The sequence below is a fragment of the Molossus molossus genome, unplaced genomic scaffold (assembly GCF_014108415.1).
Source record: "Molossus molossus isolate mMolMol1 unplaced genomic scaffold, mMolMol1.p scaffold_m16_p_20, whole genome shotgun sequence".
In the NCBI taxonomy this organism is placed as follows: domain Eukaryota; kingdom Metazoa; phylum Chordata; class Mammalia; order Chiroptera; family Molossidae; genus Molossus; species Molossus molossus.
Window position 1 is genome coordinate 42,308,673 of NW_023425356.1, and position 26,267 is coordinate 42,334,939.

Consider the following 26,267-nt stretch of genomic DNA (forward strand, 5'->3'; position numbering starts at 1 on the left):
GGTCTGGAAGCTACTAAAAGCAAAAGTAGCCCTGAAGCAGCAGTAGCCCTGAAGCATATTCAATATCTGACCACCTTCGCTTTCCTCTAGATGACTTCTGAGTCGTTTCCGAGTCTTGCTTTAGAAGTTTGATTGTCTTTTAGGGTAGGAAAGAAACCACCTGTACACAGATCTGGTTGGAGAGAACATGGTTTAATTAAAGGCAAAGCTGATTTCAGCAGCTGCAGGTCTTGCACAGACAGACCAAAACAAAAAAACAAAACAAAACAAAAAAACAAAACACAAAAGAAAGTTTACTACACAAACCCAGTTTCTGATGAAGAGTCTCCTCTCCCTCCTCATTACTCCACACTGAGGATGGTAAGGGGAGTAACCGCCCCGAGAGTCAGAGAACATTCCAAACACCAAATGCTCATGCAGAGATGGGGCTGCAGAGGGCTGTGCGGGCTCCGGGGAGCGGGGCGCGAACCTGGCTAGCTGGTCTAGGGTGCAGAGTCCGTGACAGTTCACGCTGGAATGTTGCAGCTGCCTGAGTGTGGGGCTCACACACACAGAGTGGGGGAAGCAGCAGGAAGGATCTTGGCATGGGGGGACTGAAGAAGGGTGGACAAGGAAGGGGCAGGAGAGAAGCACAAAGGGTTTCATGTTGCCATGGGGGGGGGGGGGAGGCTTTACCCTTTCAGACGCCCCCCGTCCAAAAAAAGAAAACAAAAACCAAAAAAAACCCAAACACCATGTCAAACTAAGAGAGCAGTATCAGCACACGGACTCCAACCACTCCGAAGAGCAGTGAGCTCTAACCTCGCCCCCCTCGCTGCTGGGGCTGCCCAGGCCCGCGACACCGGGCTCCTGCACGTGCTTTGCTCTGCGGCCGTTTTCCAGCTCTGAGCTCCCACACGAACTCCACACACGCAGACACACCCCCTCCCCTCCGCGAGCAGAAGGGCATGTGCACGTGCACACACACACTCACCGTGCACACAAAGGAGAGGCCTCCCAGAAATACCCCCTAGCACTAGCACAGCCACTGGACATTTAGATCGTTTCCATAATTTCCCCTTAAAGTATTACTCTTCCAGGAAATGACTAACAGAAATGCTGTCCTGTTTCTACACAAGAAGATTTCAGTCCTCTTTCCCTCTAATAAATAGCAAATAAAAGTTCATTTTCCTTTCTTCCACTTCTTCCAGAATGGACTTCGTTGTGTTTTCTCCCGTGCGTGGTGCACGTGTCCGTGTTGCCTTGAGTCTCGGTCTGCAAGTGGAGGCTGGGAGGCTGCTGCGGGAGGGCCTGGCCTCTGGGCTGCGCAGACGCCACCGCGTCCTTCGTCTTCAGACTGTCTTTTGGGCCCCAGCTGTAGCTTCTTGGTGTGATGTTGTACACATGAGCAATAAGAACGATGACCAGCGTATCGCATAGGGCAGAAAAGGATGGAGGTAGGGATGGGAGGAGGGGTGGTAAATAGAATGGGGCACAAAAACCAACCGAACAAAAAATACCACACTGAAAGCTTCTACCTAGTGAAACATCAGGCCACGAATGATGCGTCGCCTTCTGAGAGACCGCTGCCCTGCTACTGCACAATGTCCAGGGATCAAAAACGTTCATTCCAAACCCTACCGCGGCCTCCTGCTGGTCCAGCCCAGCGCCACCACCCACACTGGATCCTCGAGTGGAGCTCGAGCACCTACAGAGTGAAGGGCACGTCCTGCTGGAGTCTCCAGGCCAGAGGAGGGCCTACTGGAACCTTCCAAGCGGAAGGTCAGGCCTCGCGCTCTCCCCGTGGACCGCTGCCGCCGCCGCAGGGGTCGCTTCCCCATCCTGACATCACTGACCTCCCAGGGAGCAGTGAACCCCCGTTCTTGCTACACACTGACTAGAAGCACATCTGTGTATGGAAGAATTCAGTGTGACTTTTTACTACTGAGAGTAATAACAATAATAAAAGATGTTTAGGAATAATTTCAACTACATTCTCAGTCAGCAAAGCAATCGTTAATGGATCCCTATTTTATTCCCCGCAGAGGGGAAAGGACTGAGAAGTCCCCAGCGGCTTCCCCACCTGCCTCCCCTCCTCACTTCGCTGCCCACGTGGCTGGGGACGCGCTCGAGGAGAGGCGAGAGGCGGTGCTCTCGGGTAACTGAGCACAAGCAGCAGTTCCCTCTCCCTCCGGAAGGCCCGGGGGGCGGAGAGTTCCTGATGGTTTTTCTTTTTGTTGCACTGCGGACATTCGTGCACACTCAGCGGGCCGGTGGAACACTTACACCCTCTCGACGGCCAGAAACAGAAAAGAGGGCTGCCACCTGCAGGCACTGCGGGCAGTCCTGCAAACCCAACATGCACGGTGCATGGAGCCTTCACTGCCAGGCCGGCACCCTGGCTCAGTGTGGAGGGTTCATGGTGCCTTGTCCCCGCTGCTGCTTCTGCTTCTGCTGCATCAACAGCTGCTCCAGCGCGGAAGGGCCAGGGTGCATCATGGAACTGGACCAGATAGACTGAAAAGCAGCCCGAGCTCGTCAGCCTGCTGTCTGCGAGGACTGGTTTCCAAACCCAAGCAGATGTAAAGGCACAACATCCCAAGATCCCACCCCTTGAAAACTCCAGCCATTAGAGAGCCTGTCTTCAAGACTAGTGAGTTCCCATTATTTTAGACCAGATAAGGTGAAAGTATGTTTCATATGAAGTCTTTTTACTAAAACTCAGCTCCATGTGGGCCCACAGAGTATTTACTATTAGATGCCATTCTTTCACTTGTTCAGAAAAGGCTTAAATCAAACATTTCAAGATGAATCAGAATCTTCCTAACTTTAAAATGCAACCAGGACCTGTGTATTTCTGGTCCCTAAAGATAATGCTTGATCACTAGGGAATCCACAAATTAACACCAAGAGCCCATTCATGAATCTTATGAGGCAGGCCCTGTTTCGAGAACTCTGCTAGATGTGTGCCATTCACTGACCAAGCCTGCGGGCCTTAGGAAGGCACCCAGCTGCTCATGTGAATGAGCGCAGAGACACCGCCTGCGGTTCGCGTTCCTGAGACCCACTCACCTTTAGGCTTTCCATGAGAACCGCAGAGGAATCCTCCACGGAGGGGCCGTGGCCTGTCCAGGTGCCGCTTGGAGTGCTGGTCTGATGCCAACTGCTCTCAGAGGACGATGTTGCTGAGAGATAATCAATGCCAAACCCACCCATGGCTAAGATATGAAGAGAGATAAGAATTCAGGAAGGCGTTTTATCACTGCCAAATGCCAAAAGCCAGGGAAAGATACCGTAAAGCTATTTCGCTTTTGTGCAGTTTGGGTCTCACCTGGCTTATCAGTTTTCCACCGATCTGCAACTCTCCTATCCCTGTTGTCTGGAGCCCCAATGGGCCCAAAATTGGAGAAAGGAGCAGAACCATGGCTGTGTGTCGGAGGGGAGCTCGGCAGGCTGCTCGGGTTGGAAGAATGAGGGGACTGGCTGGCTGGTGTTGACTGATCTATTGAACAACAGCAAGGCAGAGCATTGAATAGATAAGTTGTTTCATAAACGTGCCGAGAACTCAAGTTTCCTGTAGATCTGATCATTCAAATTCTACTAGAAATAAGCAGAGGACTTTGGAGGAAAGGCAAAATAAGGGCCCGAAAAGGACTCGACTAGATGCAGGAATCTGTTTCACTGAACATATCAAGGCACATTCCTTGCTGTAGAACAAAACAAAGCGACACAGAGCAGTGGGCGATTCTGTCCAGAGCACACACTAACGCGGCACGCATATTTCAAGTGCGTATCCTTCGGTCTACACGAGGAACAAAATTGCCTGACCTGAAGAATTATAATTAAATCACATTCCATTTATAAAATAGGAATTTAAAAAATCTCTATTTTAAAAACTGCAATTTTTCCTGCAAATAATGACTACCTACATACAAAACTAAAAAAGAGCTGAAATCCTTAAGACAGAACCCATGTTTTTCTCCCTTCCAACTGCTCGTTACTGAGGATGTGAATGAGCTCTTTTAGTGGCCTCTGTTATGTAAACTGGCTCATCAGGCTTTTTTTCTATTTTCTTTCAGAAGTTGCTAAAAAAAAAAAAAGAACCTAATATATTTATAATTACAAAATCATACAAGCTCTTAACGAATTTGAGTTTACCAGTAATGCAAGGTCTATCATTTAAAGACCAGTTAAGTCCACCCGGTGTAGCTCAGTGGTTGAGTGTTGACCCCGTGCACCAAGAGGTCACCTGTTCGATTCCCAGTCAGAGCACATGCCCAGGTTGTGGGCCCGATCTCCAGTGTGGGGCATGCAGGACGTGGCCAATTGATGTTCTCTCTCATCGATGTTTCTCTTTCTCTCCCTCTCATTTTCTCTCTCTCTAAAATCAATAAAGGAAAATAATAATAATAAAGACCAGTTAATACCTGAACTGGCAGGAAGTGATGGGGACCAGGGAGTCCCCTCAAACAGGGAGTACAGGGATGTTTCCTGGGGGGCCACTGTGGGATTGAGTTCTGCTTTGGAGCCGGCTGGTAGGTTTTTCCCATATACCTCATTGAATACGCTGTTGTTTGGGTATCTTTCCTGAAAGACAAAGACAACCAAGTCACAGATGCATGCCAAGGAAAGTGATTGCAGACAATGCCATGTTCAGATTCACAGGTGCTTGGTACACCTTAAGCTTTTCTTCACAAGGCTAACTTTTGAAGGCATTTCTTTCTTTCTTTCAGTTTTCCTGTTAAATTCATTTTCCTTTGCTTTCCCTCACCCTTTATTTTGCTCCATGTAGAACACCCCATTAAAAAGTATGAATAATTTATGTTGTGAAACAGAACCCTAAGAATTTCAATATTAATGAGAAGTTAAAGGGTTCAAACGTAGAACATACAAGTCCCTAGTGTACCCAATCAGAGGTAGGGGGATAAAATTAAATATCCAGAAGATGCCAATATATGAAAGGGAAAAACATGCTGACCTAGGATGGGAAAGGAAACACGAGCCTACAATGCCAGTGCAAAGCAGGACTCTTCACTGCGGACCCACCTGATTGAGAGAGAATCCGGTGAGGGACAGGAAAGAGGACGGATGTGACATGAGCTCGGAGGGCTTCTCCAATAAGGATTTCTTCGCAGTCCCGAGAAAAAAAGGTAGTTAGATTATGCCTTCCATTTCCTTAGTAGCAATTTTAAGACACTACCCAGTCCGAGTACAAGACCACCATGTAAGTGCACTGTGCTCAGAGGCTCACAAGATGTGAGTGCGAATCTTAGGCCATGACAGCAGCTACGTGCCAGCTGCCACAGCGGGTTACAGACCTCTCCTCCTTGATCAGGCCCTCCCATCCAGCACAGAGACCCTGGCAGAGACCAGCGGCCCCGGAATACTCTCCAAACAAGATGCTGAACTGAACTGGTACTGTTTTCTCCCAAGTGTGTAAGACACTGACATTAACGACTAAAGAAAAGCCTTTCAAATCCATCTGATTACTCAGTTCTGGGAGCATGGTCCCTACGCAGGTCTATTTGTGGTTAATATAGGGTTGGCAAAAGCAGGTTTACAGTTGTGAGTATGCAAAACAGTTTATTCTCAGTTTATTATTTATTAATTATTGTATTATTTTCCATTGAGAACAACTGTAAACCTACTTTTGCCCCACCCTGTATTAAAATGCACACTTCTAAAGTCAAGCTTCGGTTTATTAGGTCTAAGAAAGTTATTAGAAAAAAACCCTAAATCTCTGATGCTCACTGTCATTGATTTGGTCCACAAAGCGTTTATTAAACACCTACTATATGCAAGTCACTTTCTCATACACTGTACCATTAACAATGTTAAACACAGAAAGGGTTATAGTCAAGAATTTTTAAAACATAAAACAAAAACACTAAAACACCCCTCCCCAACTGTTCCACAAGCTTCATTTCCTACGGAAGGAGCAAGTGCAACAGGAACAAGGGATCAGGAAGCACGAGACAGACACGCGCCCCCTGGCCCCCCAGCCGCAGAGGAAGCAGCAAAAAAGGCAAACGTGTAGAGACAGCAGTTCAGCAGCTGGGCTTTCCACACCCCCAGGCGCTGCCCTGGCACCGCTATTATTTGTTTCTAGGGGATTTTATTTCTGCTAACTTAGGGGGAAAGTGGGAGCTCTCTACTGCTTCTTACCCAAGGCAATTCTTTTTTATTTATTTTGATTAGTCTTCACCTGAGGATATTTTCCCACTGATTTTTTGACAGAGTTAAAAGGAGGGAGGAAGGGGGAGGGAGAGAGAGACACATCAATTGGTTGCCTCCCACAAAACAATGACCCAAGCTGGGATCAAACCAGCAATTCAGACCCGTGCCATTGACCGGAATCAAACCTGAGACCCTTCAGTCTGTGGGCTGACACTCTAACCACTGAGCCAAAACAGCCAGGGCACCCAGGCCAATTCTTAAGGGACCTTCAAGTGCCTGGATGGCAGCCTCTGTCAGGAGCGCCATGAAGTTTTTATTTCTCTAATATCAAATGCATTTTATACTAATACTAAAAACAATGCACTTTAATCTTATGTTTTCCTGCCCTGTGTTTATGGGGAAGAAACAGTAAGAAAGTAAATCTCAGAACTGTTTTACGCTTTATTAGGATGGGGTGAAGGGCGTGCCCAGCTGGTGTGGCTCAGTGGATTAAGCATCATCCTGGGGACTGAGAGGTCCCAGTTCAATTCCCAGCCAGGGCACATGCCCGGACTGCGGGCTTGATCCCCAGTGCAGAGTGTGCAGGAGGCAGCCAATGGATGTATCTGTCTCACACTGATGTTTCTCTCTCTCTCTACCCTTCTTCTCGCTCCAAATTTTTTTTTTTTTTAAAGTATTTATATATACATTAAAAAAAAAAATGGGGTGAAGGATGGAAAAACCTCACAGCACACATTTTCCTTTCCTTCCTTCCCTACCTCAGTAACAGAATGTAGACACTGGTGCATGTGCAGCACGACATCCTTTGAAATGCGGACTGGGTTCTAGATTTTTTAGAAAAGGTACAACTAATCAATTATTACACTTGACTTTACGTCATCTTAGTTATTATCACTGTCTTCACTCATTTATGGCATTCAGTAACATTTATAAATAGAATCCTCTTCCTTTTTAGTCATTGTTTATAAAATTCACAGCTCTTAGTTAACCAAACAGAAAAGAGCCACATACCATTCAAAAACATCAGTAAAATGTCTAGAACATATTTCATTTCCTATTCTGCGTACATGAGAAAAAAACCTCACTGTTCCTAAATAAGGTTAAATGGCAATCCCTGGGTCCAGATGGAGGTGCCATTTGGAAAGGGAGCGAACTTACAGCACCCCACCCTGTGTGTGAGCAGCCCTGCAGGAGCCGGTCATAACAGCGCCCTGACGGTGAGACCTGGGGAACGAGGCAGTCAGAAATGCTGGGCCACATTCTACTACCATTTGAAGGTCAGTTTGGATCATTGGGAAATAAACTTTACAATGCTATAAAAAAAGAATAGCCCCCCAAAAAGAAAAAGAAACTCTTATTCCAAAATCTCAGCAAAGCGGCCAGGGTTAGAGCAAGAAGAACTACGTCGAATACATACAAAGAGGCTTCTTCCAGGAAGAGAGGCGAGAGGCCCCAGCAGAGCTGGGTAAAGATCAGGAGGGTTAGAAAAAATCAGCTCTTCCTCTTCCTCCAAGGCAGCCAGACTCTTTAACAGGTCCGGAGGAAGCAGAGGGGAGCCCTTGGGGTCCTAGTGACAGAAAGGGTCACAGTGAGAAGCAATCGGGATGACAAAAGCACAAAGGAGTAGTCGCATGATTAGGGGATGAAGGCGACTGAAGCGAGGAGGAAGTCAGTAACAGTGAGGCGGTGTCATCATGCAGAGGAAGAGGCTCTGAAACACAAAAGCAAAGTGACACAAGAAACATGAAGACGGCACAGACGCAGAAACACCAGGTGAAGGTGGCCTGTGAGGAAAACAAGGCGCGGAGCACAGCGACTACCTTACCTTCGTTAACAAACAAGTCACAAACACATCCTGTGTCTCGGGAATGAGAGGGCAAGGAAGGGGAACTCCACTATCACAGAGAAAGGGCTGACTTTGTTCCTCTCAGAAAGCAACGTGTTTAAATGGGCAGTAACGATTTTTAAACTTAGATGATTCAGCCCCACGCAGGGAGCTCTGTCTCAACTCTCGAACATGCTGGGTTAGAGACTTCCGCGCACGACCTCTCTGCCAGACCATCCCAGTTCAGAGAGCGCCAGGGTCTCCAGCTCCTCGAAGCACACACTGCACAACCGTGCAGAGGAGACCGAGCGCTGCAGCCACCGCGCGGCCACACTCCGTAACTAGTGATCAGTGACCCGAGGAACAGCTACTGAGACGCTCGATAGGCAGCCCAGACCTATCTCTGAAGTTCCCGGCCACGGGAAAGGACACACACCTCAAATGGCATCCTGGGCACAGGATCCTGCTCTGGACGGAAGACTCCGGGAGACCGCTTGCCCCTGCGGTCCACGTTGGCTTGCTGGGCCATCACAGCTCTGCTATCAGCCACGCTGTAGGAAGAGTCCCAGTAGAACTCCGGGACCTTGACTTCTGAGGGATTGTGGTTATATGGCTCCATGGGAAAAGGCTTCATTTTCTTCTCGAGAGGCTGCTGCTGCATTACAGGAGGTTGCAATGACGGCTCAAACAGTTTCATGGGGTCTTGGGTCTGAAGGTAGTAGGGCTGTTTCACAGGCATGATTTTCCCTAATGGGCCTTGAACCTGAGGGGGATTCCACAGCTGTTTGGAGGCATCTGCCTGTTGATACTAAAAGAGAAAAGCCTGTCATCAGGGTGAGGTTAAACACAATGTTACACTCAGCACTGGGAATCAGAATGAACCTGTGGGGGTTTACAATCAACAAAACTCGGCACTGCGGCCGTTTCCTGGACCCTTCAGGTTTTTCAATACAGAGCTTTCCAGGTACAGGTTATGGGCATTGAACTCATTCTCTCTCAATTCAATTACTTAAGAGGTTTAATGAGAAAGAGAGAGAGAGATCCTCCTCCGGTTTCAAGTGCTGTGTGGATAATAATATTTAAGATGGATGTCATGGCTTTATTTAACACCTCAAGATTATGATTCTATTTCCCTTCTATAGTTTATGTTCAAATAGAAAACAATCATTTACAGAAAATACTTTCTAATAAAACTGACTAGTAGTAGCAGCAACAAAGAATAGGAGTTAAGATCTATCATCCTTTACAAAAGTGTAGGGGAAAACATTTAAACTTTCCTAAAAGCAGAGGAGGCATATGAAAGTGTAACGAGCATCTTCAATGAACCGAAGACGGACTGATTTCCACCTCCCTCAGTTCAGCTGGAGGACACAGTGTCACCTACCTGCTGGAACCCAGAGTGGCGAGGAGGGCTTTTCCCCAAAGCCGGCACGCCTTTTGTAGGGGATTGCTGCTGCTGAGCTAGAGCTTGGACCTGCAACTGGCTTGTGGACTGTGCTGTTGGCTGCGCTGGTAGAGATGTAAGGGGCGGCTGGGAAGGTGGCTGTGGCTGTTGAGGTCCCTGGTTCAGTGGCCCTGGTCCAGAGGGCCGTTGCTGGCTGTAAGGAATGTGGGACTGTTTCCCAGCTTGCACCTGGTTTCCTGCTGGAGAGTGAGCTGCAGGCTGAAGAAAGGTTCCTGGGACAGAAACACCAGCTGGGAAGGTGTAACCTGAGCCCATAGTGAACGCCACAGGGGGGGGAATGACATATGTTGGGGGCGGGAACCCTTTAAAACAGAAAAACACAGCTTTAGTTCCAAAGAAACTTAGCAAAACAAAGGCAAAAATAAGTCATTTGGATTGGGATAGGGTAGGGAAGAGGCCTTGTCATAAATTATAAAAGGCAGGGATCAACTGAAAATCTTTAACTTCATTTCAAGAATTCAATATAGACAAGACTATTGGCTGCTACTTCTATCCACTTAAGTAACTGGAGTGTTCTAAACACCATGTTTAGTGATAAGAATTCCTTCATGATAACCGACATGCACTTGTATATGAACTACCAGAGAAATGGCTCCAAAATAATTTCATTAGCATGAGGGAAAACAAAACCTCCTTCTACCTTCTAATACCATGGTTTAGCAATGTCACCCCCACGGGGCATACATCACTCAGTGAATGAACAGAAGCTCCTACCAGAGGTACCAAGTGGAGTAAGTTGGAAAACAGACTCACCTGGCCGGCTAGGAAGAGGAGGGAAGGCTCCTGGGTGGTGAATGGGGATGAACTGGGAATTACTTGCTTGACTTGGGGTTTGAGTTACAGGTGTTTTTCTGGCTTCGGACACTGGAGTCTTTCTTAGTTCTGTCTGGGATTTTACCTGTGACCAGCAGAAACAAAACTATAATAATCTGAAACTCAAAGTATTTAAAATACCACTATGTCAAGGAAAAAAAAGGTGTATGTGGAAGATATTTAAATCCACCCAAATTAAAAAGAGGAAAATCAAAATAGATGATTTTAATTACTAATAAAAGATATATGGGCTTAGTTTTACTAGTATAATTATTTTGCCCTCACAAAATCATAAAAATGTTAAATGTGGAAAGGACCTTAGAGCTCATTTGTTTTATAATGAGACACCTGATGCCAACAGGTTAAAAAACTTGCCTATGATATTAAGTTGCCTGTTATGGGCTCTAGGGCCCTTTATACTCTAATTTATTAAATGACCTACATAAATTATAAATTAAGCCCTGGCCAGTTTGGCTCAGCGGTTAGAGCGTCGGCCTGCGGTGTGGAGAGACCTGGGTTCGGGCATGTGCCTCGGTTGCAGTTTGTCCCTGGCCCTGGTTGGTCATGCGGGTGGCAGCCACTCGATGTGTCCGTTTCATGTTGATGTTTCTCTCTCTCTCTCCCTCACACTCTATCTGAACAAAAAATGGAAAAATGTCCTTGGGTGAGGATTAAAAAAAAGAAAAATTATAAATTAATAATGACCCACTATGGCCCTCAGAATTTCTTCTGGGAAGCCTTAAGGGTGCCAGTCCAGCATGCATCCTCTACCTGCAACCCACCCACCTTTCAGAATAAATAAGGTACTTTTTTTTTTTTTATCCTCACCCGAGGACATTTTTCCATTTTTGTTCAGGTAGAATGGGAGGGAGAGAGAGGAACAGAGAGAGAGAGAGAAACATCGATGCGAAAGGAACACATCGCGTGGCTGCCACCCGCACAACCAACCAGGGCCGGGGACAAACTGCAACCGAGGCACATGCCCTTAGCGGGAACCGAACCCGGGTCTCTCAGGACCGCAGGCCGACGCTCTAACCGCTGAGCCAAACCGGCCAGGGCGGTACTTTTTTTAAATATATATTTTTACTTTACTGATTTTTAGAGAGGAAGGGAGAAAGAGAGACAGAAACATCCATAAGAGAGAAAATCTACTGGCCGCCTCCTGCATGCCCCCCACTGGGGATTTGGTCCACAACCTGGGCATGTGCCCTGACCAGGATTCAAACCGGCGACCTCTTGGTGCATGGGTTGATGCTCAACCACTGAGCCACACCGGCCGGGTGAAATAAGGTAGTTTCTAAAGAACAGGCCCTGAGATCCTCACATGGAGCCAGAGGAAGTAGATGCCACATACCCTGCTCATGAGTACAATGAGGACAGTGACCCACTGACTGCGATCGGGCCCTTTAATCATCTACAGGCAGATTTAAGTAAGAGGGATGAGAGGGCAAAAGGAGATGTTATTTCCGGTCTGAACCTTCTTGGGAGGCAGTACAGAGAATGGAGGCCAAAGAGGCAGGAAATCCTGGACTTTATCCCTAAAGCACTGAGCCCCAGCTTTCTAGTTCATTTAGGTTTCCCTTGCCTTTCCCTAGCACCTGTCTCTCTCTGTTCCTTTTCTTAATTTCTACCATGTTTTTCCTCTCTGTTTCTCCCCCTACTAATCTTAAAACAGAACTATTATGTTCTTATTTCTTCCTTTCCCTCCCCCAAAAATTCTGCAAGAGAAATACAGCGAAGGCAGTTTATTAGCAAGCAGCCTTCAATAATGGAAGATTCCTCGGGCCTACTGCAAACAAATGTTATTTGTCAAAATGTGTTAACAAAACAAGTGACATTTACTCAAACATTAACGGTATTAATAAAACCAGTACAAAGACCCTTTTCCTTTTATATAAAATTTGTGTCTCTTTGGAAAGGTATTAAAACATACATACACACCCTCAAAGGTGCAAAAAACTGAGCAGTGTTTATCTTTCCTAGCAGGAGACGTGGGTTCTTCCTTTACAGATCTCCAGGGCCAGAGTAATACCGAAGTGTTCATAGTGCTGCTGGCCCGGACAGGTGTACGTCAAGGAAAACAGCCTCATCTTTTACCAAGAATATATTTTACCTTGTACAGTGAGTCTAAAAAAAAACCAACCTATATACTTAATATACTCTCAGTTCTACTGGATCTATCGAAGACCCCAGATTTCTCACTACAGCACTGACGGATGGCAGTGGCATCTTCCAAAGAGCACATGAGTCTTGTGGGACTGACAGCTCTGCCACCGGTCACGTTAAATCACTTACACTGAACGGAAATGATAACAATGTCAAACAGGTTGAAACTTGGTCACGCACATGACAATCCCCAAGGGCCAACGAAGTAACCGTGTCCCACAGCTCTCTACAGGTCTCACCAGGAGCATCTGAAGAATGCATTCCAGCCTCTACAACAGCCAATTCTCAAGGCTTGAGGAATGAAATGAAAAGTCTTGCCTTTCGTGGGAGCCTTCCTCTGCCTGCTCAGAGTTCAAATCCCGCTTACCTGCACTGCCACACTCTGCTTTCCTGTTTCCTGTAACTGTCCTAAGGCGCACTGCTCGGGTTCTGTTTTCCTCTTGTTGTTGTCCTTCTTCCCATCATTCTTAGTCACAGTTATTCCTTTGCTATAGGCCCTTCTCACCTCTTTGGGAGGAAAACTTCTTCCTTGGTCTCTGTTCACTTCTCGTGGCTTAATGTTCTCTTTGAAGGTGACCACTGGTTTCTCTCCGGTGTCACAGTTGTTGCTTAAATTTCGGCCCGTAGACAGCACCGATTTCAGTCCTGGGTTCCCATCTGCAGCCAGTGATTCTATCATGGGTGTTTCTGGCAGAATGAGGTTCTCTTTGGCTTCACTGGGGTCTTCCAGTATTAACTCTGGGATTTCTGTGATAAACAATAATTTCCCTACCTCATTTTCACACTGAATCAGCCTAAAAAGTAAAAATAAATCCATATATGAAAAACATAAACCTAAAAAACAGTAATAACTGAATTGTGTATGGATCCAACAGTCAAGATTCTCAGCCCTAAAACTTGGAAACAGCAGAATATAACTTGGAAACAGCAGAATATAACAATGTGGATTCAAGTAATACAAAAAGTAGTTATGTAAAAATTCAGATTCTCGTTATCACACTCAAAATCACTACACATAACCATAGCCTTTTAATGTTTTCCAATAATTACAGCTACAATTACTGAGCGTGTTTTAAGCACAGGCACTAGATTAGGCCCTTGAAGTAGCTATCTGTAGCTCCTATTTTACAGGTCTGAAAACTGAGCGAAGAGGTAACAAGTTCATTCAAACACGCAACCACTTCCAAGTGCTCAGAGTGCGACAAGAACCTCAATACAAAAATTACTATGAAATAGTGACTGACTCTGGAAAGGTTATAATCAACTGGAGCATCTCAAGGACACAGACCTAGGGAAGTGGCAGAGCTAAAAACTGAATTCAAACTTATTTGACTCTAAGACCTATGCCCTTCCACTACAGAACTACCAGATGTGCTTTGTACTGAAGTAGCCACCAGCACCATCCTGGTCTGTCCTGACTGAAACTGACCACCATGTCCCCGTCAATCAATACAAAACAAACCACCATAACTGTGAATGTACAACTTAGACTGACATAGATGTTTATAAATTAGAGCAGAAGCTCATGATAAACAAGGGAGCAAGGCCAATTTCTCTATATTAGGCAGTATAATGCAGAGAAGATTCAAGAGTATAATAATCACTAGGGTCATAATTTGTTATGTTACAACATTTTATCTTAAAAGTTTATAATCAATAGCATTACACCGAAGACTAAAACACAGGTGGGTATGTATGCGTATCCAATGAGGAATACCTTGGCTGATTATCGGCAATCCATTTGCCTATAGAGATCAAGCGCTGCTGCCGTATTTGTCGTTGCTGACCCTCTTTGTCTCCTGTAATACCCTGGTGGCCTTTGGAAAAATCCAAGTTCCTAAAATTGATATAAGTAAAGGATAAAAAACTAAACAGATAATTTTCCAGGCAAACAAATTCACCTAATTAACTGAAATGGCTTCAGATTTTTCCATATAGATTATCTACTTGACGTAATCAACTACATTTGTTAGAGTTTATATTCCCAAAGATTTAAAATCAAATGAAGCAAAGCAGAAAAAATACCATGCAAAGAATTAGAGAGCAGAGTAAGAGAAGGGCTAGTTCCTTCTCATAAGCTCTGACAAGGTTTCCCGGGGCAGCTGGCTTCTGCGCAGGCGCTGGCCAGTTAAGACCGCGGGCTTCCAGGCTGGTAAGGGGAGCAGAAGAGGAAAAGGGAATGTTCAGGCATAGCATGAACAAAACTGTGGAGGAATAAAACCACAGCGCTCTTCAAGAAGAAAACACAACGAATGTAGAGTATGTATGGGTAGGTATGGGCAAGGAGCAGGGTAGAAGTGGAAAATGTGGCTGAAAAGCTAAGCATTTGGACAGCAAGCCACTGGCACAACAGTTTTTATATTAAGTAATGGGACACCTATACTTTAAAAATGTAATGTGGAAACAGGGCAGAAATAAACTACCCACAGAGAGGGACTCTAAGTAGAGAAGTTGAGGAAGAAACTTCTTTACTCCAGGTAAATGATGATGATAAAGGCCTAAACTCTGAGGAAATAAATGGGGGGAGTTGTACCTAAGAGGCATTTTGGACACAGAATTACAAAGACTTGGTGAGGAAGATTAATGGAAATACAATTGTTCGTGCAGGTGGATAATGGCACACAGGTAAATTTAGAAAGATCACATTTTGCTGACCAAACAGGAAAATACTGGCTCATTTCTGGTCATGTCAAACTTAAAAACTGTTAGAGATAAAAGTTCAAACTCTAAAAGATATCAGAACTGACACTTTTGGACTTAGTATCCAAGAGATGAAAGCCGCGGACAAAGGGATGGGTGTGACCAGCCAAGAGAGTGAAGTGTGGGGGGGAGGCGGGGGAGAACCCCGGAGACCACCACTACTCGGAGGCACGCAGCACAGAAGAACAAGTGCAAGAGGCTGCGTCTTAAGGGTAGAATAAGAGTGATGTCACAGAGCTAAGAAGGCTTCATGAAGGAAGGGACCAGGGGACCACACTCAATGCTAAGGAAAACTAAGCGGGATGAAACTCATAAAGCCCACACAACTGGAAGGCAGCAGCGCACAGGGCTCAGCTGCAGTAAGGACGGCTGGGCCTGCGGCGAGATCAGCCCACGCTGCTCTTTTAAAGTCGGATGGCGGAGAGCAAGTTGGGCAACATCAGAGAGAGATGAGGCTGTGAATTTTACCTTTCCCTCTGATTTCAAGGAAAGTATAAAAGTAAATATCACTTGGAAGAAGCAATTTTCTTTTCTTTTCCTTTTCTCCATACTTTTAAAGCATTTAGTACTGGTTTACATAGGAATTAAAGGCATGACCTACACAAATCCATTTTGCATCAAAATTTCTCACTTAGTTGCTGTTAGGAAAAGAAGACAAGGCTCAGAAAGATCAAAGGTGCTTCCACCCCAAGCTGGATTCCTTTCATTTTAATACTGTGATCACAGCAATGAACTCAAGCCTCCTCCAGCTGCTACCCACCTGAAGGAAGGTCTCAAAGCCAAGAATCCTTGTAACTCAAACTCCTCTGGAAGTGGTGTAGCTACAGAAGGGCAGAAATAAAGATTGGTAAACATTTTAATTAAAATATTGTTCAGCAGAATATTGCTCACTAAGTGGGAAAAAAAAGAACGTCTCGGGAGAAACTATATGATGTCCAGAGCTCCTGCTCTTCTTCATGGTAATGCTGATAGAATAACTCACCTGTCAAAGCCCTGCATGTTGCCTCTGGGCCCTAAGCATTGCCCTAATAGTCACCTCTACCCAGTGCTTAGGAGAAGTATGATGATTTTTTTTCCAGCAGTCTTAAAATTTCATATTGCGCTGGCCAGTTTGGCTCAGCAGTTAGAGCATCGGCCCGCGGTTGTGGGTTTGATTCCAGTCAAGGGCAGGTACCTGAGCTGTGGTTCGATTCCTGGCCCTGGTCAGGGCTCGTGTGGGAGGCAGCCATTCAATATGTTTCTTTCACATCAATGTTTCTCTCTCTCTCTCCCTCCCTCACACTTTACCTGAAAATAAATGGAACAATATCCTCAGGTGAGGATTAAAAAAAATTTCAGTCCTGGCTGGTTTGGCTCAGTGGTTAGAACGTTGGCCTGCAGTCCAGAGAGACCCGGGTTCAATTCCTGCTAAGGGCACATACCTCGGTTGCAGTTTGTTCCCGGCCCTGGTTTTTCATGCGGGTGGCAGCCACTCGATGTGTCCCTTTCACGCCGATGTCTCTCTCTCTCTCTCTCCCCCCCTTCCTCTCTCTCCCTCCCACTCTATCTGAACAAAAAATGGAAAAAAAGGTCCTCGGGTGAGGATAAAAAATAAATAAATAAAATGAGGAGGAGTTCTATTTAAAAAAAAAAAAATTTTTTTTTCATAGCTTCAGTAATCCCAAAGTAGTGAATCACAACACTAACATCACCTGGAAACTTATTTAAGAAATAGAGAATCTTGGGCACTATCCCAAATCTACTGAATCATAACCTGCATTTCAACAAGGTCTCAGGTGATTCACTGCAAATTAACGCTTGAGGAGCACTGATGTAATGGAAGAGAAATAATAAGAAAAAAGTCAACCAGCCAATGTTCAGTGTAACATTATTTATGATGAGAAAAATTTTAAAGCAAATGGATAATGATTAAATAAATTATGGCTTATCCATAGCATGGAATATTATGCAGCCAGTAAAAATCATTTTAACAAAGAAAAATGCTAACAATACAATGTTAAATTTAAAAAGCATTACAGTCTGGCTGGTGTGGCTCAGTGGTTAAGCACTGACCCATGCACCAAGAGGTCGCCGGTTCGATTCCCAGTCAGGACACATGCCCAGGTTGTGGGCCCAATCACCAGGGGGGGCATGCAGAGGCAGCCAATCAATGTTCTCTCTCATTGATGTTTCTCTCTCCTTCTCACTTCCCCTCTCTCTCAAAATCAATAAAGGGGGAAAAAAATTTAAAAATAAATAAATAAACAAATAGCATGTACAAAATTGAATTTGATACCACACAAGTCATCCATGTACACACACACCAAAAAGGCTCATAGAAAACATACTATCATATGAATAGTACGAAGTATCTCTGTATGAGAGAAACATGGGTGACTTGTATTCTTTATATTTGTACATCAAGTGTTTTATGATAAGCAGGTATTACTCTGGCAGAGTAATGCTATTCACATTATTATTGTTTTAATAGTAAGAGCGAGAAGGATGGGAACAATGTGAAAGTACTGCACTCTCTGGACTCCTGTTCAGATGAACAGAACAAACTGCTGGAAGAACATCACCTTTACTTCCACCCACTCAATCAGTGTAGAGTTCAAAGTCATTTCTGAGATACTAAATTTAACATCAAACAAGTAAGAACACAAACCTGTTTCCTCTGACCTTAATTTAAGCCCACTTTTAGTGATGGAGAACAATGTCAACAACACAAGGCTGAGGTAGCCCTTACCATTAGTGCTTGAAAGATCCTCTTCATGGGGATGAAAACTATTTAGAAGAGAAATCAACCAGGGCCAAATGCTGTAAATGAAAGTGAGAGTTCAGACCTTATTTTTACACAAAGAAACCAGAACACTAATAAGGCATGAAAATGTTATCTACACGACCTAGACTTTATGAATTTTCCTCCTTGTTTCAGCATTTTAAAGACTGTACGACTTCCTAAAACATATTTTCAAAGATGTCTAGATAAAAGACACCAGAAGGGTCAAATTTCCATGAGAAATCTTATTACTGCAGGTGTTTCCCACGTTCCTAATCTAACAGCTAGTGAAAATAATTTCCCAGTCATAAACATTGAAAATTGGTATTTACTGAGAAAACTATGACTAAAGAAACGGCGTCTGTATGTTTTTTAGACGTTTATATTTCAGGTTGTGGAACCCACTGTTAGTTCTTACTCTGTGGCAGGGTATGGTTACACCAGTCAAATCACATTCTCTGGTCCAAGTGATGGACATGCACAACACACTGTTACAATAGCCTCACCTCTAAACTCTGTTTCCTAATACACAGGCATTTTTTGTGAAGGTTTGTAAAATGTTTAAAAATATTAAAAATAATCATGTTCTACTTACAGCAACGTTAACTTTTCTTAAAATATATACCAACCAATGTTGGTGAAAATGTGATTTAAAAAAAGGTTAGCTCTTGCCCGGCTGGTGTCGCTCAGTGGTTGAGCATCGGCTCACGCACCAAGAGGTCGCCGGTTGGAATCCCAGTCAGGCTCATGCCCAGGCTGTGGGCCAAATTCCCAGTGGGGGGGCATGCAAGAGGTATTCTTTCTCATCAATGTTTCTATCTTCTCTCCCTTCTTCTCTCTCTCAAATCAAGGGGGAAAAAAATAGCTAGGTCAAAGTGCCCAGGTTACAGAAATTGGATGTAAATAATCTCAACATGGAGAAAACCTGGAAGTTGATAACTACTCTAAATAGTTGCACACTTTGAAATATGGGAATATGCCACTTAAAAAATATATAAAAATATATATAGAAAAACAAACATTTAAGAATAAATGTCTGCAACCAGCCTTTGGGGATATAACCAATTATGAGAGACAGCTGAAAAAGGTTAATAAACTAAGAAAAGAACATTAGACTAGAACAACAATGTCTTTATGCAATAAATATGAGATCTCAAGAAAACAAACTGCAGAAAAAGAGCATGAGTAGGTGACAACGATATATTGCTTTATCCTACTTTGGATTACTTAAGTATAACTTTGCTTTCTATAAAGGGAGTAAAAACACACAAGATAACATGTTCTCAAAAAAGTACAAGAGCAAACAAGTTCTAGAAATAAAAAAAGGTGCAGAAGCCAGAAATTGAAGGTTGAGTATATATAAAATTTTGACTTCACAAAAGGGTTTTTTCATGATATAAAGATGTAAATGATGATTGCTTTAATGTACAAACATAAAAGGAAAATCTCCAGTTTTAGAGAAATACCCTACACTAGTCTTTAAAATGAGTTGTAACATAATTTAAGGTAGAATGAAACACCTGCAAGGGCATTAAGTCTAAAAATTCTGACACATCTGATAGGGGAAGTGGGAAGAGTAAATGAGTAGGAAGAGGGGGAAAAAGGGTTTGTAAATAAAATTATTCCTCTGGCTGAATATCCTTTGCCATAATAAGAAATGGAAATGCCCAGAATGGGCCAAAAGGGTCACTGCAGGAACAACAACAAAACAAAACAATCCCTGCCCATAAATAAAACTCTATAAGCAAATGTAAAACACAGAATTCTTCTTTATCATAGAGTTACTAATACAACTTACTATATGCCAAACACAAGTTTTGGGTTTTAAAGTACAAAAAGGAAGGAAAACTGTATAGCCTCTGGGTCAAGACATGAAAAATGTGTGCCAGGAAGCAATGTCTAAAAGTATGTATTACTTACAATACTCAGTCACTGCTAAACTCTAGTCATAGAGTTTATGTCAAAATAAGGGGCTTATAGTTAGGTTTAAGGGGGAAAAGGAAAGAGAATTACGTAGAGGAATCACAGGGTCTTAAATGTGAATGGGACATTTTCTAGGTTGTGACCCTGGTCAAAGTATAGATGCTGGCCCACAAAGCAGAAATCAAAGAGATTTCTCCTTATATTCACCATCAAAATATGTAGCAGAGGAACTTCCTACTCACTGCAAAGCCGTCTTGAAAATATTCCCACTATCAAAGGTAAGCTAAAAGCTTTCATGTGTCATTCTAAAATCAATAGCTCCTAAGAACTGTCAGAATTATTCTGAGTAGAGATTAGAGAGAAAATGGCAACCAAAATATTCTATGCTTAAAACAAATAGATATAGCTCAAATTGGGTGTTACTATAAGGCAACATTGCATAGCTTATGTATAAAAATTAATGGAAAAAAGTCAAAATCTCTTCCCTTTAATTAATAAACAGAAAGCGGGGGCATACTGTAGTGAATAAGAAACAAACTGGTTTTATTTCAATTTCCTGTTGGAATGTGAAAAATGCTATTTCCCCCGGACGGCAACCAGGGGCCGAGGGAGCGCAGAGTCAGAAATCCCTAATACTGTGCCTCACACGACAAATTCAAACAAATGAAGGGAAAGCGTACAAAGAGGTCTTCAGTTCAATTTCCAAAGAGTGGGTGGAAAATACAGTCTGCCATTGTTCAAATGTTGTGTTTAGAAGGTGGTTTCCACATATCTGTGAATATCAGGCAAACCCAGCACAGAAGCTGCCACGAAACTGAAATACTCACTACTGCCTTTCATCCACCACCGCCTCTTGAAAGACCCTGGGTCTGAGCCTCAGCCAGTCCATGGAGACCTTGACTGCAGGAAGGGGGTAGGCATTGTAGGACTCCTCCTGAGACTTGCTCTGGAGAGGACACTTGCACAGGATGCCAAGAAAAGACACTTAAAGAAAAAAATGTATACAGAAAGCATAAGATATTTGAAACTGTGTTACCACTCCAAATCAATACTTAAATATCTTACAGCTTCTTTCTAAAAGAACATTTTCTTTTCCATGTTCAAAATTGTTATAGATACAGTTGATGAGAAGATATCAGCAGATAAAAAACAGAATTTAGAGTTTGGGTTTCTTGATTCAATATTAAGACACACAGGACACTTCTTTATATGACACTAATGCTTTGTTATAATGATGAAGATGCCTAAGATTCTGCTTTCCAAAGAAGATGGGCCCTGGCCAGTTTGGCTCAGCGGTTAGAGCGTCAGCCTGCGGTCCGGAGAGACCGGGGTTCGGTTCCCGCTAAGGGCATGTACCTCGGTTGCAGTTTGTCCCCGGCCCTGGTTGGTCATGCGGGTGGCAGCCACTTGATGTGTCCCTTCACGTCGATGTTTCTCACTCTCTCTCCCTTCCTCTCTCTCCCTCCCACTCTATCTGTACAAAAAATGGAAAAATATCCTCGGGTGAGGATAAAAAAAAAAAAAAAAAGAAGATGGGACAGAAAGTTAAATGATTTAATACTCACTAAAGAGAGCCAGCAACTGTGTCCAACACAGCTGTTCATCTTGGCTATAGCTATGCTGCTCCGTTTCATTGCTGAAGTCACGAAGGTGGTGAAGTTGAAACAGGTTAATGACAGTGACGTGAACTAACTGCTGAGAGTTGAAGGCTTTCTGAAACAGCAGCCTCTGTAAGAGAAGACAGGAACACTGCAGGTATTGTCATGGAGAACAGGAGCCATCTCCCACACAAGATTTAGGCTGGTAGTCTGCATTTACAACCACAGGGTAACAGTCAAATGACAGGTGAGGAAACTGTTCCCCCAAGTCCCAGTATTTTATTCGAGTCTCATGTGGTCTGATGTTTCTCATGCTGACTATTCCTTCGCCTCAATGAACTCAGACACCACCGGGCTGCTTTTCACGAGTTTTCAGGATCCATCAATAAACTTATATACCTTCATCCATCACAAGATGTTTTATGAGAAATGCATAAATACTAAAATATTAAATTGGAATCAATGCCTAGTAAGTACATGTACATAGTGAGAAACAAAATTTCAAATAAAAAGACTCAAAACATGTTTTTGAACTCTTACATAATGTAAGACTTCCAACTTTTGTCATAAAGTTCACTCTTTCAAAGGCTGGACAGTTATTTATATTATTTATTGTTTTTAATTTATTTTTATTGTTGAAGTATTACAGATGTGCCCCCCTTTCCCCCCAGTGACCCCCTCCTCCCGGCTCCTACTCCCCTCCTGCTTTTCCCAAACTAATGTCTGTGTCTACTGGTTGTGCATATATGCATATAAGTTCTTTGGCTTGACACATTTAAAGAAACTTATTTATAAACAAGGTATATAGCAAGAACATACTTTTGAACCCAGGGTAAATGATATCCTAAAGCAATCATTAACACATTATAGGCATCTCTACAAATTATTATACTGACATTTTCCCTATAAGGAAGGTACATGCACGACCTTCATCAACTTCTTTTATTTAATAACCATGTGTTTGCAGTGACCTGCTAACCAGCACTGAAGGAAGAATTCACCTACGTGCACTCAGTTGGTGGCCTCAACTTAATCACCCTTCTAACTGCACAGGTTCCTGACAGAGTTATTAAAGATGATATCCTGGCTTCACCCTACACTTTAGCCACAGCCGACCTCTTCCCTCCCCAGGAAAAATGTGGAGAAGGTGGGGATTCACCTGTCTTACAGTAGGAAACAGATCATCTTACCTACAAGTCTACCAGCAGTGACAAGAATTCCTATCATCTCAGAAATCTGGAGCTGGCTTACGTTTACTTTTTTCTATTTACATTGTTAAAAAATCTGAAATATCCAGAGTATGTTCTACAACTCATTAGCAAGATCTTTCACAGTGTCACTAGAGAAAAAACACAATTCCATTCCACTCAAACTCTGCTCTCCCTACCAGACCTCTCCGCGCCTTGCCACCTGCCATTCCAGAACATGCATCTAGAATGCTCACTTCTTCCCCAGAGGCATTAAGCAGTTTTCTATCCCTTCTTCAAAATGTCTTGAAATCCTAGCTCTTCTCCAGAAGTCTCCCACAAAATTTCTCTTTCAATCTCTACATCTGACCTTCTAGATAAGCTGACCATTTACACAAATACTGGCATAAAATGGGAATATTAATTTGTATTTTTCAAAAAGCATTTTTTCTTACAATTATAATATAGCAATGTATGCCTTGCATCTGTTAAGTCCACTGGCATTTATTCTAGAAGGCAATGTCCTACAGATCCGAATCCTAAAGGGTTTCCACTGTAGGCATAGAAGCATCGATGCCATAACGAGTGCAGCCTGAGACTGGCAAAGGTAAGGTGGGTTCATGAAGACACGGACTTTGTCTCGTTTTTCCTCTGTATCTCTAAGAGCCGAGAAGAGGGCATGGCACACAGTAGGTACTCAACAAATACTAAGTGAAGGAATAACTCACACCTTTGGAAGTAAATGTGTAATTATTCTATTGTAATTTCGTAAAAACTCAGACTGTATTGTAGTAAGTAGAGACACCCCTGGGACAAACTCAGATTGGAACGGACGGATTGTTACTGAAAGACACTTTCAACAACAGTTGAGGAAAACACTGAACTAAATGCCATTAAGAAACAGCACTCACTTCCTAAATCTCAGGACTTAATCCTTCAATGAACTTCAACCTGGTAAATGTTTCTGCTTAGTAGCTAAAGGCTGCTAATTAGACAGATACACTGAAGTTTACACTCATTATCTACAAATACTTTCAAAATACTACTGAATATTTACTCAACTATGCTAAAATTTCACTCCAACAATGTTCTTCTGATTTCAGTACTGGGAAAGATTTAAAATAGATCTGCCTCATCCTCTGTTTAATTTTAGAGTGCAGGAACGTTACTTCAAAGTATATTTTAGCAATTGCCCACATACACCCACCAGAACTTCACATACGGAAATATATATCTGAAGAGAGTATCAGTGTTTGAGGTTGAACCAGATGCAAAACTGACTAAACTCTAGTCTGGCTGGTGTGGTGCATGGAAGGTAATGGGTTTGGTTCACGCTCAGGGTATGTACCTAGGTTGCAGGTTTGATCCCTGACCCCAGTTGGGATGTGTGTGGAAGACAACCAATCAATGTGTCTCTCTCACACTGATTTTTCTCTTTCTCTCTCCCCCTCCTTCCCTTCCACTTTCTCTTAAATCAATGGAAAAAAATATCCTCGGGAGAAGATATTAAAAAACAACAACCCAGCCCGGCCAGTGTGGCTCAGTGGTTGAACGTCGACCCGTGCACCAAGAGGTCACCGGTTCGATTCCCAGTCAAGGCACATGCCCAGGTTGTGGGCCTGATCCCTAGTGAGGGGCACGCAGGAGGTAGCCGATCGATGTTCTCTCTCATCGCTGTTTCTATCTCTCTCTCCATCTCCCTTCCTCTCTCTAAAAAATCACTAAAGAAAAAAACAAACCATAAAACAAAAAACTGACTAGAATAACTTACATGGAGATCTCACTAAAGTAGGTACTCCTCCCTCCCCATTCAGGGAGTGTAACTTTCATAGAACCAGAGAGCTGGAGGCAATCTCAAGAGGCCATCCAGTCCAAGCCCCTGATATTTAACAGGACTACACCTACACCATCCAAGAAGATGGCTGTCGATCGACTTCTAAGTTCTCAAAAGAGAGAATCCTTAAAACATCCTACATATCTCTACTTAAATTCTAAGATTTAATTTTATTTCTGACTTCAGGAAAGACAAAGATGTTATTTTAAAGTATTGCTTCACATATCTGAAAACTTACAATGAAACTATTTAGACTTGTTTGTTCTTTCCCGGCTGAACAGCCTAGGGCATTACAAAGAAAGTTGCTTTCATGCACCCAACTCTATAAACCACAGACTAAGTGTACACAGGCCAGTAAAAAAAGCAGAAAATAGCAGGGGATTCTTTATTTTAGAAGCTGACTTTAAAATAAACTATTTCTACTATAGTTATTTACTATACTCTCTTGCACAAAAATAGTATCAAATAAAAATTGATTACTGTAAAAATTATTCCACATTTACTACATTTGGCTAATTTAGATCTTGTAATTAAGATCTACAATCTCTGAAATGTAAGACTTTTATAATATTTATAAAACTATAAAGCGCCCTGGCCGGTTTGACTCAGTAGTTAGAGCGTCGGCCCGTGGACAAGAGTCCTGGGTTCGGTTCCAGCTAAGGGCACGTACTTCGGTGCAGTTTGACCCTGGCCCCAGTTGGGGTCCTGTGGGTGGCGACCAGTTGATGTGTCTCTTTCACATCAATGTTTCTCTCTCTCTCTCCCCGCCCCCCCTTCCTCTTTCCCTCCTGCTCTATCTGAAGATAAATGTAAAAAAACAAAAAACTATAAAGCAGTTATGGACAATTCCTCACATGTATAGATACCCAGAGGTAACCAAGAAATAAAAATACTCTTTGAGAATGTCTTATTTAATGTCGATCCCAGTGACCCAAACAATGACACATATTTGCTGAATTAAAAATAAAGTTAATAATTTTGACTGCTCTCTTATTTTACATATTATACTGCATTTAAACTGTTAATTTCACACACTAATCACAGATCATTTTCACATATATAACTAGAACAAAGGTTACTCCTTATATAAATTAGTAAAATATATTCCTGTCGAGTGAAAGTTCTCATTCCTTTTTTGGTGGATCAAACTATAAGAAAAATGAGCTGTATTTGCAAAATAAAAATATCTATAAAGTAGGTAACAAAACCATATCTAAAAATATCTAATCCATCAAAAGCAGTACGTTCAAAATTGAAGAAGAAATGTGCTTGGTCTGGGAAAGGAAGGAGGAGCCGTTTCTTCCCACTTGAACCCTCTGCCAAATGGCAGCTCCTCAGTCCATTGTTGTTGCGTGCATTTCTTCATAAAGACGGTGCCTTGGTTTAAATCAAGACAACGCTGTACGAAAAATTTCATATTTAATTTCAAAGTTAATTTTTACCAAGTGTTCACAGTTAAGTAATGGCATGCAAACTGGGAATCATCTTCCTCGAATCTTATGTGTCCTTATTTAAACAAGACAATAAATTCTCTGTTTTTGAAATCTAACCTTAAACTGTTCTTCCAATTTTTCTCGAAGAGGACTCAACTTTTCCAAGCTCTTACTCAGGTACACGTGACCGTGGAATTTAATAAAGGCCTTGATGAAGTCAGAAACACCCCATTTGGTTTTCACCTCATCCCGGCTGAAATGAAAGAAAAATTTCCATGAATCTTTAGCAGCAAAATGGTAAAACCTCTTAAAGGGGGCTTCAGTCTGCAAAAACACACTATCTGAAAACAGGATTCAGCACCTGACTGACTGCAACTGTGACACTCAGGGGGAGGCAGTAATTCGG

General features: G+C 43.1%; 1 protein-coding gene across 8 annotated transcripts in view; it reads right to left on the reverse strand.

Annotated features, from left to right (window-relative positions):
- Nucleotides 1–173: 173 nt before the first annotated feature.
- The window catches only part of SMG7 (SMG7 nonsense mediated mRNA decay factor), a 65,886-nt gene continuing 39,792 nt past the window's right edge, over nucleotides 174–26,267 (reverse strand). For 3 of the 8 annotated variants that reach the window (XM_036272868.1, XM_036272872.1, XM_036272867.1), the window contains 16 exons: nucleotides 25,979–26,114; nucleotides 21,375–21,537; nucleotides 20,637–20,793; nucleotides 17,854–17,924; nucleotides 15,886–15,946; nucleotides 14,143–14,262; nucleotides 12,931–13,219; nucleotides 10,200–10,344; nucleotides 9,366–9,748; nucleotides 8,418–8,789; nucleotides 7,574–7,723; nucleotides 5,026–5,106; nucleotides 4,407–4,566; nucleotides 3,311–3,481; nucleotides 3,052–3,197; nucleotides 174–2,496 (listed from right to left, as the gene is read on the reverse strand). In XM_036272868.1, coding sequence (XP_036128761.1) covers nucleotides 2,383–2,496; nucleotides 3,052–3,197; nucleotides 3,311–3,481; nucleotides 4,407–4,566; nucleotides 5,026–5,106; nucleotides 7,574–7,723; nucleotides 8,418–8,789; nucleotides 9,366–9,748; nucleotides 10,200–10,344; nucleotides 12,931–13,219; nucleotides 14,143–14,262; nucleotides 15,886–15,946; nucleotides 17,854–17,924; nucleotides 20,637–20,793; nucleotides 21,375–21,537; nucleotides 25,979–26,114 — 2,719 coding nt within the window. In that variant the 3' untranslated portion in view covers nucleotides 174–2,382. Of the gene's footprint in view, nucleotides 2,497–3,051; nucleotides 3,198–3,310; nucleotides 3,482–4,406; nucleotides 4,567–5,025; nucleotides 5,107–7,573; nucleotides 7,724–8,417; nucleotides 8,790–9,365; nucleotides 9,749–10,199; nucleotides 10,345–12,792; nucleotides 13,220–14,142; nucleotides 14,263–15,885; nucleotides 15,947–17,853; nucleotides 17,925–20,636; nucleotides 20,794–21,374; nucleotides 21,538–25,978; nucleotides 26,115–26,267 lie in introns of all 8 variants that reach the window. The other 5 variants (XM_036272866.1, XM_036272865.1, XM_036272871.1 and 2 more) reach the window with 4 other exon arrangements.